Genomic DNA, 17,376 nt, shown 5'->3' with positions numbered 1-17,376 from the left:
TCTAGAGGGCAAAGTGGCAAGGTTTCATAAGACGCATTTCCCTGATTACTACTAAAACGAAGCATCTTTTCACAGGTTTACAAGCTATTCAGGTTTCCCACAATTTTTTACGGTTTTTTTTCTGATTAATCTTAGCTCTTTATAAATTCTGATATATAGTATCTTCTCCCAGTCTTACCTTTAGTTTTGTTTAACTGAGTTTTTTAGCATATAAATTTAATTTTACGTAACTTATGCATGAATTGTGTTTTTTGTCTTATCTAGGAAAGTCTCTCCTATTTCAAGGTAATAAAAAATATCTTTCTAGATAGTTTTAAATTTTTGTTCTCACATTTGGGCTTTAGTCTATCAATAATCTATTTTTTGTATATGATATTAAAATATCCTTCCATTTTTTTTTCTAATTTAATTGCACTTACAGTCAAAGAACATGTTCTGACTTCTCTGACTTCTATTTATTGAGACTACCCTTACGACCTAGTATGTGGTCAATTTTTGCATATATGTTCTGTGTACACTATTTCTTGAGTGCCAATACACACACATATATTTATTTATTTATGTGAGATGTAACATAATTGTACTAATTCTATAACCTTACTATTTTTTTTCTGCTTGATCTATCAGTTTCTGAGTAGGAGATATTAATATTTCCTAGTATGATTATGAATGTACATTTCCTATTATAATTCTGTTAGTTTGGGCTTTACTTATTTCAAGCTTATGCTGTAAGGTACATAAAAATTTACTATTTTTATACTCCATAGATGATTATTCTTTTTACCATTATGCAACTACCATCTTTATGTTGTCAATGCATTTCATGTTGAATTCCATCTGATCTGAGTATTGCTATACTAACTTTAGAGTATATCTAGAATACCAAGTATCTACCTGGATTTTTTTCTATCCCTTTGTTTTTTGTCTTTCCTTGAAGTTTTAAATGTGTCCCTTGTAAGCAACATATAGCTCAATTTGAAATGAGAGATTTAGTTCAATCAACTGCCTTTTAAGTGGTGAACTTAACGTGTGCAGCTCCAGTGACATAACCAGTTAACACACAGTACTTGTAAGTAGTGAATTTAATCAGTTTACACATATTATGTTTGCTAATATATTTATGCTTAATATCCACCACCATCTTTTCTGTTTTTTATTTACCATAATTTTTCTTTTCTTTCTCTTGCCTTTTACGGGGTTGAAAAGCTTTGATTTATTTACTTCCTCTTTTCCTCTATTTGGAAATCATGGCTGCTTTTAGTAGATGGCCTTTTTATCATACACATTTACTTCATATTTTCCTAACAAAAACTTCCTCCTAAATAAGACAAGGATTTTATCACTCTAACTCCATTCTAACTCCCTACAATCTAGCTTTCATGTTAATATTGTCTAAAACTATAGTTCACTTTTCTGAATCTAATTGTGTGTGTTTTCAAACCATCAACTGTTAGTAAGATTTACGAACATATTTTACACATACCTTTTTATCACGCTCCTTCCTCCATGTTACCTTTTCTTCTTCAAGTTCATCTTTGATAGTTCCTTCATTAAGGGTCAGTGGGTGGCAAACACTTAGTCTTTGTCTAAAATATCTAAAAATGGCTTTATTTTACTCTTGCACTTGGCTGAGCATAGAATTCTGGGTTAAAAGTAATTTTGTCTCAAAACTTCGAATATATTGCTTCATTGTCCTTTTGTTCATAATAAGGCTATTAATCTGTCATTCCTCTGTAGTTTTGTTTACTTCCTGGTATTTTTATTTTTATTTAAAAAAAATTTTTTTTAACGTTTATTTATTTTTGAGACAGAGAGAGACAGAGCATGAATGGGGGAGGGTCAGAGAGAGAGGGAGACACAGAATCTGAAACAGGCTCCAGGTTCTGAGCTGTCAGCACAGAGCCCGACACGGGGCTCGAACTCACAGACCGCGAGATCACGACCTGAGGCGAAGTCGGATGCTTAACCGACTGAGCCACCCAGGAGCCCCGACTTCCTGGTATTTTTAAAGATTTTTTTCCTTAACCTTAACATTCTTCAGACTCCCTAGAATGTAGCTAGGAATATATCTCTTTTTACTTACCCTGCTCAGCTCTACAGTTATGCTCTGAAGCTCTTGGGAACTCAAAATGAGAAAATTTTTCAACATTATCTTTTCAAATATTCAATGCCCACTATTTATTTTCTACTTTCAACAGTCCTGGAATCCATCTTTCTTATTTTCCATCTCGTTAGGTCTCTGAGACATGTTTTAAATTCTCCACAGTAGTGTCTTCCAATTCACAAATTCCCTTTGTCCAATACAACATTTACTCCATTAATTATGGGTTTTTTTTAATTTGACATTTCATTTATAAGATTTCTAATTGGTTCACTTTCATCCATAAATGTTCAAATTTAATATCCATCTGTATTCTTTAAGAATTTTCCTTTTTGTTTGTAGTTATTCTTTCCTTTGAGAACTTTAAGCTATTTACAAGTCTTCTCTAGGAAAATGCCTTTTCATTACCTCATTCACAGAATGTGTTATCTATATTTTATAACATTATTCTCCTCATGTGCTTTGACATTTTACATCACAAGTTCATTTTGAGTCTGAATTTCTCATATTTTTGTTCTTCACTTTGCTCACCCTCACTCCATGTGCACTAGTGTTATGATGACCATCATCTAGCCCACTCTGGAAGTGATCTCACTTCCAGAGGTCTTTTACTGGGGACTTAAAACTCTCACCCTTCAAGAATACAGATCCTGTCATAAACCACAGGCTACTCCCTTGTACTGCTTCAGACATCAATTCACAGGGCACAACCCCAGGAAGATTGTAGCTTTTTTTGCTTCTAATGTAGAACCCCACACAAGCCTAAAATTTTATACCATATCCTCCATCTGTTTTCCCATCATAATCAGGACATTTCAACCTCCTTTACCCCTAAGATTTGTTGATTAGGTTCACATCCCCAACTCCACCTACCTGTCAATGTGTTTGTTTTACTTCTGATCCACAGAGATGGTTACCTTATTTTTGAAAATCCTTTATCTTTTTAATTAAAACTATTTTTTTTATCATTGATACCACTGTATGTGAGGAGTCAGGGATTTTCTTAGGAACTCACAATGACATTTTGATTAGAAGTTCCTGCTTTCCTTATGTGAATGAAGCTTTTGGCTTACAGAATCATATTGGTATATTTAATATCAAAACCAAAATAATACATATGAAAAGCATATATAACTATGCTTTAAGAGAAAATAACTATGAATTAAAAAGCGAACTATTCATATGCTAAAAAAATTTTTTAAATAAAGTAGGCTTGCATTCTCCAAATTTTAGTAAAGCAATGTGAAAATTTTTAGAGACAATACTCTTACTATTCTACAACCTAAAGACACTGTCATACCAAGAAAGAAAATCATAAAGAATTCACAAATATGGGATGTGTAGCAGAAGCATTAAGAGCATAAACTAGAAATTAATGGCATGGGTTCAAATCTTGGCTTTGTCACTCACTAGCAAGTTATAGAACTTCTTCCTACCTCAGTTTCCTCATTTTTTAAATGAAGATAATAATGCCAACATTGAAGGACTGTGACAAGCAGCAATAAATTTATATTTGTAAAGTATTTAGTACGAGCTGGGTATACAGTACTATACACACATTTGTTAACTAAAGAATGTTACAATGATTTTTACATAAAGACAAAATACACAATATTTATTGTCTCAATGAAATTAAAACTCTATAAGTAGAAAGTTGTATATGCTGTACCTGTTTGGTATTTTTATGTGTGCCTTGAATTGTCCTCTTTGATTTTCCACCAGTTTGACATTTAGATTTTCCTTCAAGGCAAGAATAAATACACAAATATAAAAGTCAACAAATGGATAATACAAAATTGAACTACACAAATCATTTGGACACTCTAACATATAATCTCCTTCTAGAGACCACAGAACAGTACAATCCATACATGGTCAATATAAAATAAAAAAAAAAAAAAAAAAACTTCCATGGTACCAGAAACTGATTTTATTGAATGGCTTTCTCAGAACAGGAATAAATCAACTTCTTAAATAAGTCAGATATTCCAGTAATTTAAAAACAAGATCAAGTTAGTGATATTCCTCAACTTATAAACAGGCCTGAAAAATACTTCTTTGAATTCAAAATTTATTTTAACAATCAAATCAAGAATATTTTTTACCATTTAAAAACTCAGTATTTTGACTAATTTATCTGATTTATGAAATACACAGTTTTATTGGGAAGAGAAGTTTTCAGTTCCTTGTATTCTTGACATCATTTAGATCATTCTCACCTGTTTCTCACCAGTAGTTAGAAAGACACTAACTACTGGTGTTTTTTAAATTTTTTTAACGTTTATTTATTACTGAGAGAGAGAGACAGACAGAACATGAGCATGGGAGGGGCAGAGAGAGGAGGAGACACAGAATCTGAAGCAGGCTCCAGGCTCTGAGATGTCAGCACACAGCCCAGTACAGGGCTCGAACTCACAAACAAGATAATGACCTGAACCGAAGTCAGATGCTTAACCGACTGAGCCACCCAGGCACCCCTAACTACTGTTTTATAATCACTCTATTCTTTTTTTATTTTTTTTTAAATTTTTTTTTTCAACGTTTATTTATTTTTGGGACAGAGAGAGACAGAGCATGAACGGGCAAGGGGCAGAGAGAGAGGGAGACACAGAATCGGAAACAGGCTCCAGGCTCCAAGCCATCAGCCCAGAGCCTGACGCGGGGCTCGAACTCACGGACCGCGAGATCGTGACCTGGCTGAAGTCGAACGCTTAACCGACTGCACCACCCAGGCGCCCCTATAATCACTCTATTCTTGAGAGCAAGACAAAACAGGAATAAGATTCTATCTATAATGTATAATAGAATGATTTTCCTTTCTGCAAAATAATTTTGGACCAGGACCCCTGAAAAGAAGTATAAGTGAAGTGAGCCATAATACCTGTTAACAATTTAATCACACATAAGTGGGCCTCCCTCAAATGTTCTACCAGGGATAAAGGCATAGAACTACACTTACCTACACAGTCCTTATATTATTTATCCTTTGATTATAGAGAACAAGGTACCAGCAGATTTTTTAGAATATCCAGTAGAATAACCAACTTAGAACAAGTACCAGAGAAAACAAATAAGAGAAGAAAACTATTAAAAACTGAATTATTATCCTTAGAAATATGTGAGTATATATTATAGCCATAAATAAGAACAAGATGCTATTTTTTTAAAAAGAAAATAAAAATTTTCCTATTACTGGCAAAGTTCTGACAATATAAAATAATCCTCAAAAATTATGAAGTTAACATTCTTCTTTTGTCATCATTATTTAGAAATTCAGAAAGTTCTGATTCTCTGTGCTCATAGTTCTGTTATTTTGAAATAAGCATGAATGAAGCTTTAAAATTGTACTGGCCAATTTCTTATGCACTTACATGCAAAATCAGGTTATATACAGAGATGTGATTCACTGTTGTATTTTCTTTAGTTTTATGTTTTTTGACTAGAAGAAACTTTAATAAACCTCAGATTTATATAATAAAATAACCCATGGAAATGGGAAAATAAAATTTCGTTAATCATATATAACAACCATAAGACAATCTTAGGTCTTATGTTATAACTTTTATAGTAAATAATATTAATATATATTCTCTATCAAATAATTTAAAAACGTAACAGTAAGCTTCCTTATGAAAATTTTGGCTAATACAGAGGGGAGAAGTTAAGATGGCAGAGCAGTATGGAGACCCTGAGCTTGCCTTGTCCCTGAAATTCAGCTAGATCAACATCACACCATTTTGAACACCTCGGAAATTGACCTAAGGATTAACACAACAATCTGCATAACTTGAGCTACAGAACTCAGCGGATACACACTGTAGAGAGGTGAACTAGGGAAGAGAAAAGCCATGGAGGGTAGGAAACTGTTTTTGCAGAGAGAAGACAGAGAAAGGGGAGTGTGCAGCACATGAGAAGAGTGCAGGAAAAACACTCCCCTGCAAGTAGCTGGAGAGAAAGAGAGAGAAAGAGTGAAAACACTTGCAGGGGACTGAACAAGAAATCTGTTCCCCAAAACCACTGACAGGAAGAAAGGAGAGGGTTTCAATACCATCAGGATTATATAAACAGTGGAGCCCAGAGTCTAAAGTTCCGAAACTCAGTGCCTGGTGCTCTGGTGAAGAAATAAGGATGTAGATTCCCAGGAGCAGGCAGAGGGATCTAAGGGGTCCATGTGCCACCCCAGGAGAAGCGATTCCCCTGCTTGGAGTGCATTTGGTAGAGGCCACAAGGCCTGCCAACAGGCAAAGGTCCCAGCAGACCCCAGAGGGCAGCCATGTTCGCTGGTACTGGGACAAAGACACCACAGTGTGGTGAAACCCAGTAACAGCTGTGTTGTGATTTGACATAATCTCTGACCCTCTTCTGCTGTGCGATCACATGAACATTTTCAGGGGCAATCCCGCACCCAGCCATTGCTCAGCAAGAACCTCCCACAGGGAGTCAGCAAGGGTCCAAGCCGGAGGGGTCTCTGAAGTGTGAGGATTTGAAACACAACCCCATCTGATATAAAATTCTGGAGGGAGGTGCTGCCTGGCAGGCGGACAGCTTGGGACACGCAGAGGGTAGAGGCTGAAGGTGGACAGAGGCCTGAGACAAAGGAGGGGTGCTTGATTGTGAACTGGTGAAAGTGCAACATTCCTGTGCCAGAGACTAGGGAACTGGGTGAAGCCATTTCCACTCTCTGCACACATTTGCGCACAACAATGACAACCACAGTAAGCTAAGCAGTGAAACCTAGTGGAGAATAGAGCTGTTACACCAAGCCCCGCCCAACTGCGCCCTCCAAGCACATCCACTAGAAGACCAGCAGAAGTCACATCACATACTTAGTGAACAGATGGACTATACAGGGCTTCAAAGTTTCAGTTCTAGGGGAAACTGGATGCAACTTCATTAGGTTTCATTCTGTTTGCTGTTTTGCATTCGTTTTTTTTGCTTCTGTTTTTGATTAAATTGGTTTTTTTTCATTCTTTCGTTTCATTCTCTTTAGTGGACACAAAGAGAAAAATTTTTATTTTTTCTACTTTACATTTACTTTTTTTAAATTTTTGTTCTATTTCATTTTCTTTATATCACTTTATTCTATTTTATCTATTTTTAAAAAATCTTTAAATGTCTTATTTTTCTTTTCTTTCCCTTTTTTCTCTATCAAGATTCCTTCAACAAGCAGACTAAAAACACACCTAGGATATAGCTTCCTTTATTTGATTTTTGATTTTTGATATTTCACTTTATTTTTTTCTTCTTCCAAAATGACAAAACAAAGGAATTTACCCCAAAAGAAAGAGGAGGAAGAAATGACAGCCAGGGGCTTAATCAACACAGATATAAGCAAGATGTCTGAGCTAGAATTTATAAGCACAATAAGAATATTAGCTGGGGTTGACAAATGCATAGAATCCCTTCCTGCAGAGATTTAAAGAAATAAAATCTAGTCAGGATGAAATTACAAGTGCTATGGTTATAGCACTTGATGCAATCTCAAATGTATTCCACGATAGCAAGGATGAGGCAGAGCAGCAAATCAGTGATTTAGAAGATAAAGAGAATAATGAAGCAGAAAAGAGGAGGTAAACAGAGCAAAAGATCACGATACAAGACTTGGAGAATTCTGTGACTTATTAAAAAGGGATAACATTCGAATCATAGGAGTCTCAGAAGATGAAAAGAGAGAAAAAGGGGCAGAAGGTGTATGTGAGTGAATTTAAGCAGAAAACTTTCCTACTCTAGAGAAGAACGTAGACATCAAAATCCAAAAAACCAGGAAACTCCCATTAGATTCAACAAAAACCGACCATCACCAAGGCATATCGTAGTCAAATTCACAAAATACACAGATGAGAAAAGAATCATGAAAGCAGCAAGGCAAAAATGTTCTTAACCTATAAGGGAAGACAAATCAGATTCGCAGCAGACCTATCCACAGAAACTTGGCAGGCCAGAAAGGAGTAGCAGAATATATTCAAAGTGCTGAACCGGAAAAATGTGCAGCCAAGAATTCTTTATCCAGTAAGGCTGTCATTCAAAAATAGAAGGAGAGATAAAGAGTTTCCCAAACAAAAACTAGAGGAGTTCATGACCACTAAACCAGCCCTGCAAGAAATGTTAAGGGGAACCCTTTGATTGGAGAGAAGACAAAAGAAAACAAAAAAGACCAAAAGCAACAAAGACTAGAAACAACCACAGAACATCACCAGAAACACCCTCTACAAGCAACACAATGGCACTAAACTCATATCTTTCAGTACTCACTCTAAATGTCAATGGACTAAACATTTCACTCAAAAGACAGGGTATCAGAATGGATAAGAAAATGAGACCTGTCTATATGCTGCTTACAGGAGACTCATTTAGACCTAAAGACACCTGCAGATTGAAAGTAAGGGGATGGAGAACCATCTATCATGCAAATAGTCATCAAGAAGAAAGCTGGAGTAATTATACTTACATCAGACAAACTAGATTTTAAAATAAAGACTGTAACAAGAGATGAAGAAGGGCATTATATGGTAATTAAGGGGTCTATCCAGTAAGAAGATCTAACAATTATAAATATTTATGACCCCAATGTGGTAGAACCCAAATATATTAATCAATTAATCACAAACATAAAGAAACTCACTGATAATAATACCATAATAGAAGGGGACTTCAACATCCCAGTTAGAGCAAAGACAGATCATGTAGGCAGAAAATCAACAAGGAAACAATGGCTCTGAAAGACACACTGGACTGGATGGACTTAATAGATATATTCAGAATTTTCATCCTAAAGCAGGAGAATACACATTCTTCTCAAGTGCACATGGAATATTCTCCACAATGGATCACATACTGAGTCACAAATCAGCCCTCAACAAGTACAAAAAGATCAAGATCATACTTTGCATGCTATCAGACCACAACACTATGAAATTCAAAATCAACCACAAGAAAAAATTTAGAAAGACCACGAATATTTGGAGATTAAAGAACATTGTACTAAAGAATGAATAGGTTAACCAAGAAATTAAAGAGAAAATTAAAAAGTACATGGAAGCCAGTGAAAATGAAAATATGACAGCCCAAAACCTCTGGGATGCAGCAAAGGCAGTCATAAGAAGGAAGTACATAGCAATCCACACCTTTCTGAAGAAGGAAGGTCTCAAATACATAACCTGACCTTACACCTAAAAGAGCTGGAAAAAGAACAGCAAATAAAGCCCCAAACCAGCAGATGATGGGAACTAATAAAGATTAAAGCAGAAATCAATGACAACAAAATTAAAAATAAGGAAAAAAAAAAAAAAACAGAACAGATCAATGAAACCAGGAGTTGGTTCTCTGAAAGAATTAACAAAATTGATAAACCTCCTTTTGATCAAAAAGAAAAGGGAGGGGCACCTGGATGGCTCAATAAGTTAAGCATCCGACTTCAGCTCAGATCATGATCTCACAGTCCATGAGTTCAAGCCCCACGTCGGGCTCTGTGCTGACAGCTCAGAGCCTTGAGTCTGATTTGGATTCTGTGTCTCCCTCTCTCTCTCTGCACCTCCCTGGTCGTGCTTTCTCTCCCTCCATCCCTCCCTCCCTCTCTCTCCCTCTCTCTCAAAAATAAACACTAAAAAAAAATTTTTTTTAAGAAAATGGAAAAGAACCCAAATAAATAAAATCATGAATGAAAGAGGAGAGATCACAACCAACACTGCAAAATTATAAACAATATTAAGAGAATAGTATGAGCAATTATAGGCCAACAAACTGGGCAATCTGGAAGAAATGGAAAATTCCTAGAAACACATAAACTACCAAAATTGAAACAAAAAGAAATAGAAAATTTGAACAGACCCATAACCAGTAAAAAATTGAATCACTGATCAAAAATGTACCAACAAACAAGAATCCAGGGCTGGATGGCTTTCCAGGGGAATTCTACTAAACATGTAAAGAAGAGTTAATACCTTGCTGTTCCAAGAAATAGCAATTGAAGGAAAAATTCCAAACTTGTTCTATGAGGCCACCATTACCTTGATTCTAAAACCAGACAAGATCCCACTAAAAAGGAAAAGTACAGACTAATTTCCCTGATGAACATGTATGCAAAAATTCTCAACAAGATACTAGGAAACTGGATCCAACAATATATTAACAGAATCATTCACCATGATCAAGTGGAATTTATTCCTGGGATACAGAGCTGGTTCAATATCTCCAAATTAATCAATGTGATACATCGCATTGATAAAAGAAAGGATAAGAACCACATGATTCTCTCAATAGACGTAGAATACAGCATCCTTTCTTGATAAAAAAAACTTTTATACAAAAAAATAGGTATAGAAAGATCACACGTCAAGATTATAAAGGCCATATACAAAACCCACCACTGATATCATCCTCAATGGGGAAAACCTGAGAGCTTTTCCCCTAAGGTCAGGAACATGACAAGGATGTCCACTCTCACCACTGTTATTCATCACAGCATTGGAAATCCCAGCCTCAGCAGACAACACAAAGAAATAAAAGGCATCCAAATCAGCAAGGAGGAAGTCAAACATTTACTCTTTGCAAAGGACATGATACTCTATATGAAAAACCCAAAAGACTCCACCAAAAACTGCTAGGACTGATCCATGAGTTCAGCAAAGTCACAGGATATAAAATCAATGTACAGAAATCGGTTGCATTTCTATATACCAATAATGAAACAGCAAAAAGAGAAATCAAGGACTCAATCCCATTTACAATTGCACCAAAACCATAAGATATCCAGGAAGAAACCTAACCAAAGATGTGAAAAGTCTATACACCGAAAACTATAGAAAGCTTATGAAATAAACTGAAGAAGACACAAAAAAAACATTCCATGCTCATGGATTGGAAAAGCAAATATTGTTAAAATGTCAATACTACCCAAAGCAAGCTACACATTCAATGCAATCCCTATCAAAATAACACCAACGTTCTTCACAGAGCTAGAACAAACAATTCTAAAATTAGTATGGAACCAGAAAAGACCCAGAATAGCCAAAGCAATCCTGAAAAAGATAACCAAAGCTGGAGGCATCACAATTCCGAACTTCAAGCTTTATTACAAAGCTGTAATCATCAAGACAGTATGGTACTGGCACATAAACAGACACACAGATCAATGGACCAGAACAGAGAACCCAAAATGGATCCACAAATGTATGGCCAACTAATCTTTGACAAAGCAGAAAGGATATCTAGTGGAAAAAAGATAGTCTCTTCCAGCAAATGGTAAGGGGAAAACTAGACAACAACATGCAGAAAAATGAACCTGGGCCACTTTCTTACACCATACACAAAAATAAACTCAAAATGGATTAAAGATCTAAATGTAAGACAGGAAGCCATCAAAATCCTAGAGAAGAAAACAGGCAACAACCTCTTTGACCTCAGCCACAGCAACTTCTTACTTCCCTCCATGCAAGGGAAACAAAAGCAAAAATGAACTATTGGGAGGGACCTCATCAAGACAAAAAGCTTCTCCACAACAAAGGAAACAATCAGCAAAACTAAAACGCAACCAACGAAAGGGGAGAACATATTTGCAAATGACAGAGCAGACAAAGGGTTAATATCCAAAATCTATAAAGAACTTAATCAAACTCAATGCTCAAAAAACAAATAATCAGTGAAGAAATGGGCAAAGACATGAATAGACACTTTTCAAAGGAAAACATCCACATAGCTAACAGACACATGAAAAAATGCTCCACATCACTCATCATCAGGGAAATACAAATCAAAACCACAATGAGATACCATCTCACACCTGTCAGAATGGCTAACATTAACAACTCAGGCAACAACCGATGTTGGCAAAGATGCAGAGAAAGAGGATCTCTTTTGCACTGCTGGTGGGAATGCAAACTGGTTCAGCCACTCTGGAAAACAGTATGGAGGTTCCTCAAAAAATTAAAATAGAACCGCTCCTATGATCCAGCAATTGCACTACCAGGTATTTATCCACAGGATACAGGAGTGCTGATTTGAAGGGGCACATGCACCTCTATGTTTATAGCAGCACTATCGACAATAGCCAAAGTATGGAAAGAGCCCAAATGTCCATCGACGGATGAATGGATAAAGAAGATGTGGTATATATACACAATCAAATATTACTCGGTGATCAAAAAGAATGAAATCCTGCCACTTGCAAAATGTGGAGGGAACTAGAGGATATTTGTCAGAGAAAGACTAATATCATATGATTTCACTCACGTGGAATTTAAGATACAAAACACATGAACATAAGGGAAGCAAAAATAATAAAAACAAAAGGAGATAAACCATAAGAGAACTCTTAAGTACAGAGGACAAACTGAGTGAGGGTTGCTGGCAGAGTGTTGGGTGGTGGGGAGAGCTAAAGGGGCATGGAGCATTAAGAGGACACTTGTTGGGATGAGCACTGGGTGTTATATGTAAGTGATGAATCATTAAATTCTATTCCTGAAATCATTATTACACTATATGTTACCTAACTTGGATTTAAATTAAAAAAAAATTTTTTTTGGCTAGAATAGAGCTAAATGTAAAAAGATAAATTTGGGATGCCTCAGTGGCTCAGTTGGTTAAGTGTCTGACTTCGGCTCAGGTCATGATCTCACAGTTCATGAGTTCGAGTCCCATGTCAGGCTCTGTGCTGACAGCTCAGAGCCTGGAGCCTGCTTCAGATTCTGTGTTTCCATCTCTCTCCGCCCCTCCCCAACAGTTCAATAGTCCCATCAGTTCATTCGCTCCTGCTCTCTCAAAAAATAAACATTTAAAAAAATTTTTAAGACAAATTTAATTTCCCTCTCTATTCAGTAATTTTTGATTCAAAGTAACTGTTCCTTAAAAATATCTAGGAAGACTGGCAAAGAAAAGCTACTGAGGGAGGACTGGTCCAAACAGATTTGTTTTTAAAAATTTTTTTTAATGTTTATTTTTGAGAGAGAGACCGTGTGTGAGCAGGGGAGTTGTCAGCACAGAGCCCAATGCAGGGCCTGAACCCTCGAGCCGTGAGACGACCTGAGGCGAAGTTGGATGCTTAACCAACTGAGCCACCCAGGCACCCCTAAACAGATATTTTAATATACTATAATGCCTCTATAATTAAAACAGCATGGCCTTCATACATGAATGAACACCCCAGTGAAATAGAATATAACTACATATGGAAATTCAATTTATGATAAGCTGACATCTCAAAAAAAATGGGGCCAAGATAGACTTTATAGTAAGTGATGCTGGAGCAACTTGTTTACCACATGGGAAAAGATAAAATGAGACCCACAACTCACACAATATGCAAGAAAAAACTACAAATGGATCAGAGATAAAAGTGTAGAAAGTAAAATACAGATAAAATAAACTTTTAAGTAAAGAAGTATAAAAAGGGGGCGCCTGGGTGGCGCAGTCGGTTAAGCGGCCGACTTCAGCCAGGTCACGATCTCGCGGTCCGTGAGTTCGAGCCCCGCGTCGGGCTCTGGGCTGATGGCTCAGGGCCTGGAGCCTGTTTCCGATTCTGTGTCTCCCTCTCTCTCTGCTCCTCCCCCGTTCATGCTCTGTCTCTCTCTGTCCCAAAAATAAATAAACGTTGAAAAAAAAAATTTTTTTTTAAATAAAAAAAAAAAAAGTATAAAAAGCAAGATAAAATGTAAAAAATAGGTAAACCTATACAGAGAGGGAAGGAGGTAAACCATAAGAGACTCTTAAAAACGGAGAATAAACTGAGGGTTGATGGGGGGTGGGAGGGAGGGGCAAGTGGGTGACGGGCATTGAGGAGGGCACCTGTTGGGATGAGCACTGGGTGTTGTATGGAAACCAACTTGACAATAAATTTTATATTTTAAAAAATACATGTAAACATAAAGCAAATTCAAAAGAATAAAACACAGATGAACTCTTATATGGCTTGAAACATCCTGCTGGGTAAGGGTGTTCTCAAAGAAGAAAAATATGTCAAAAGGAAACAGGAGCCAGCTTAAAACAGGTCTCCCACTGACAGAACAATTAAGACAAACCTAGAACAATTTAAGCATCAAAACAGAGTGATAGATTATAACTTTAATTTTTTTTTTTTAACGTTTTTATTTTTGAGACAGAGAGAGACAGAGTATGAAGGGGGGAGGGGCAGAGAGAGAGGGAGACACAGAATCGGAAGCAGGGTCCAGGCTCTGAGCCATCAGCCCAGAGCACTACGCGGGGCTCAAACTCACGGACCGTGAGATCGTGACCTGAGCTGAAGTCGGACACCCAACCGACTGAGCCACCCAGGCGCCCCGATAGATTATAACTTTAAATAAGAAATTAAATTAAATTAGAAATCATGACCCCACGCAAATTTAAACAAATATAAACTTACACATATAAATACAAACAGAAAAGAGAAAGCTCTTCCTTACATTAGAATGTCAGCTAATAGGGGCATCTGGGTGGCTCAGTTGATTACGCGCTGATTTTGGCTCAGGTTATGATCTTACAGTTTGTGAGTTCAAGCCCAGAGTCATGCTCTGTGCTGACAGCTCACAGCCTGGAGCCTGCTTTGGATTCTGGGTCTCCCTCTCTCCCTCTCCCTCTCTCTGCCCCTCATCCACTTGTGTGCACGCACTCTCTCTCTTTCAAAAATAAATAAACTTTTTAATAAAATGTCAGCTAGGGGCACCTGGTTGGCTCAGTTGGTTGAGCCTCCAACTTTGGATCAGGTCATGATCTCATGGTGCAGGAGTTCAAGCTCCACATCAGGTTGTCTGCTGTCAGCTCAGAGCCTGCTTTGGATTATATGTCCCCCCTTCTCTCTGCCCCTTCCACACTCACGTTTTCTCTCTCAAAAATCAATAAATCTTTTTTTTTTAATGTCAGCTAATAAGTATAGAAGGAACGCTGAGGTTAGCAAATCACCATTTTACAACCACCAGAGTAATAACTTACTCAGCTAAGAATTATCAACAGAAGCTGAAAGTAGTGGGTAGACTGTTTTAAGAGATATTTACATAGTTTCAAACTATCTTACCACATATTACTTATTAATTACAAATGAAAAAGTTAGTCACTTAACAGTAGAGAAACTCAGAAGATAACCAAGTGGTAAATGTTGACATCGATAGTAACAAAACAAAACCACTATCTTGTGCCTCCTATGATGCCCTGAAAAGGACACAACATAATTTCTACAGAATCCCTCCAAAAATATGTAACTGAGTCTAATCATGAAAGGACATCACACAAACCCAGTATGAGGAATATTCTACAAGCCCTCAGAAAATTTCAAAGTGAGGTGCCCTTTGGCACACTCCACCCTCCTTTTTCCTATATCCCCAGACAATCTTCTGGATCCCCAGGTTCTAGGCAGTGCTCACAATCATTCTACCCATTGAAGTGAAAGAACTAGTTCAAATAATAACTAAAGAAATACACTCATCTTTTATTTTCTAAAACATTATATTAAACTATACCTAGGTAACTGTGGTGAATACAGTAAAATTTTAAAGCCTCTTTATTTTCAGAAGAATTTAACAAAAGAAAAAAATCTAAATCTCCTATAACTTAAAAAAGAAAATTAATATGCCGATCATAACCCACATTCCTTCCTATGTGAAAGAGCAAAACTAACACTTTCATGAAACCATTTGTATATTAGCTAAGATAAAAAAGCAACAGAAAAGTTATTTCCTATTTAATGCATGCTAATTTGCTCAAGAGTTTGAATTGTAAACTGTTTTCGGTCTATCTACTGTTTAGGGCTAAATATATCCTCCTAATTTACAACAAAAATGAAACTTTTTAAAAACACATACCATCATCATCTTTGCTTTCTAGTGGAACACTCCAAGCTATCAGATTTCTTGCTGTACGACCCTCCTCCGCAACTATTCTCCTTACTTTGTCATGACTATTAGAGCGCTGGAATGAAGCCTATATAGAGAAAAGAGAATATTTATTATACTATTAGATTAGTCAACATATAAAATATATTTGGCTGACAAATTCATTATTTCTCACATTTTCTCATAAAGGAAACACTTAAAACTAATTTGGGATTGAAAGATTAAACGAGGAAAAGAAAGTAAGTCAGAGATTTTTTATTTCTAAAAAGACTGATTTTACAACTTTAAAAATAAACAAATTACTTCAAGAATAAATACAATCTTCAGTTTGGAAATGTGCTCTTCTAAGAAGCACAAATACTGCTGTGTACACACTGTAGCACCACCACTTACGTATCACAGGTCTGATACCTCTGATTTTAATCCCACGCGTAGGGTTGATTTTACTCTTTCCCTTTCTTCATTTGTAATTTCTTTCTCTACCAGTGAGAAACTCAGTTCTCATTATCTAAATTTACTTACATGTTCAATTCTAACATACAAATAAAATAGTTTCATAATTGCGAGCCCACAACTCTGAGAAACATATTATTAAGATTACATTTCTATAAAGTTCTTATCTTTAGCCTTACAGCATCCAAAGTACTGCATTTTGTTTTCCAAAATTACTTAAATTAGTACTTCCCATCCTCACCACTTTCAGTGTGATTACGTTATTCACATTCCATTTTGGGTTCTCCTCACCTACTGGTTAATTTTAATTGCTTGCTTATTGCGGGAGTATGTGAAAGAAAGCAATACATTATTCTCAAAGAAACTGCTTGATGAGTGGTATGACTTGAAGAGACGAAAAAGGCATTACCCTCTAAAGCATGGGTCAACAAACTTCTACAAAGGGCCAGATAATAATTTATTTCAGGCTTTGCAGGCCATACAATCTCTGTGACAACTACTCAATCATAGTTTTTGTATGAAAGCAGCCAGAATTTAACTTCTACATCTTTAAAATAAATACCTACCCCTACATTCTTTCATTCCTCTGACTTTACGCCGGATATACACGTGGCATCTACTTACCTAACTCATAAGCTTACACCAAAACTCATTAATCTGTGACCACTATTCCAACTCCATCCTGTGCAAAATTCTTGAATCATCTCTATTCCCATACTTTCCAATAAATTTAACACAATAAAATCTCCTTTTGATTAAACACATCTCCCAATGATTATTAGCTCTATAGATAACTTAGATTGGCATCTATCATTTAGGTTACCTAAGCATTGTTTAACCAAGTAGTATAACTATTTCTTTCAGGCCAGATGAACAAGTTTAAGTAGGTGGCCTGCTTTTCAGCTCTTTTTCCAAAAATTTCAGATATGTCCAATAATTATGCAATCACATAAAATCTTATAGGTAGATAAATGGAGATACATATCAGATCACAAAATCCATCATTCT

General features: G+C 36.3%; 1 protein-coding gene across 5 annotated transcripts in view; it reads right to left on the bottom strand.

Annotated features, from left to right (window-relative positions):
- SCAPER (S-phase cyclin A associated protein in the ER) overlaps positions 1–17,376 on the bottom strand; it is a 505,214-nt gene that overhangs the window by 462,849 nt on the left and 24,989 nt on the right. For 3 of the 5 annotated variants that reach the window (XM_086711283.1, XM_086711287.1, XM_086711288.1), the window contains exons 2-3: positions 15,886–16,003; positions 3,771–3,841 (exon numbers count right to left, since the gene is read on the bottom strand). In XM_086711283.1, the coding sequence (XP_086567409.1) occupies positions 3,771–3,841; positions 15,886–16,003 (189 nt within the window). Of the gene's footprint in view, positions 1–1,483; positions 1,596–3,770; positions 3,842–15,885; positions 16,004–17,376 lie in introns of all 5 variants that reach the window. The other 2 variants (XM_086711284.1, XM_086711285.1) reach the window with 2 other exon arrangements.

The sequence above is a fragment of the Puma concolor genome, chromosome B3, assembly GCF_028749965.1.
Source record: "Puma concolor isolate L17-30 chromosome B3, mPumCon1.1.hap2, whole genome shotgun sequence".
Classification (NCBI taxonomy): Eukaryota; Metazoa; Chordata; class Mammalia; order Carnivora; family Felidae; genus Puma; species Puma concolor.
This window is presented reverse-complemented; position numbering and strand designations above follow the sequence as displayed.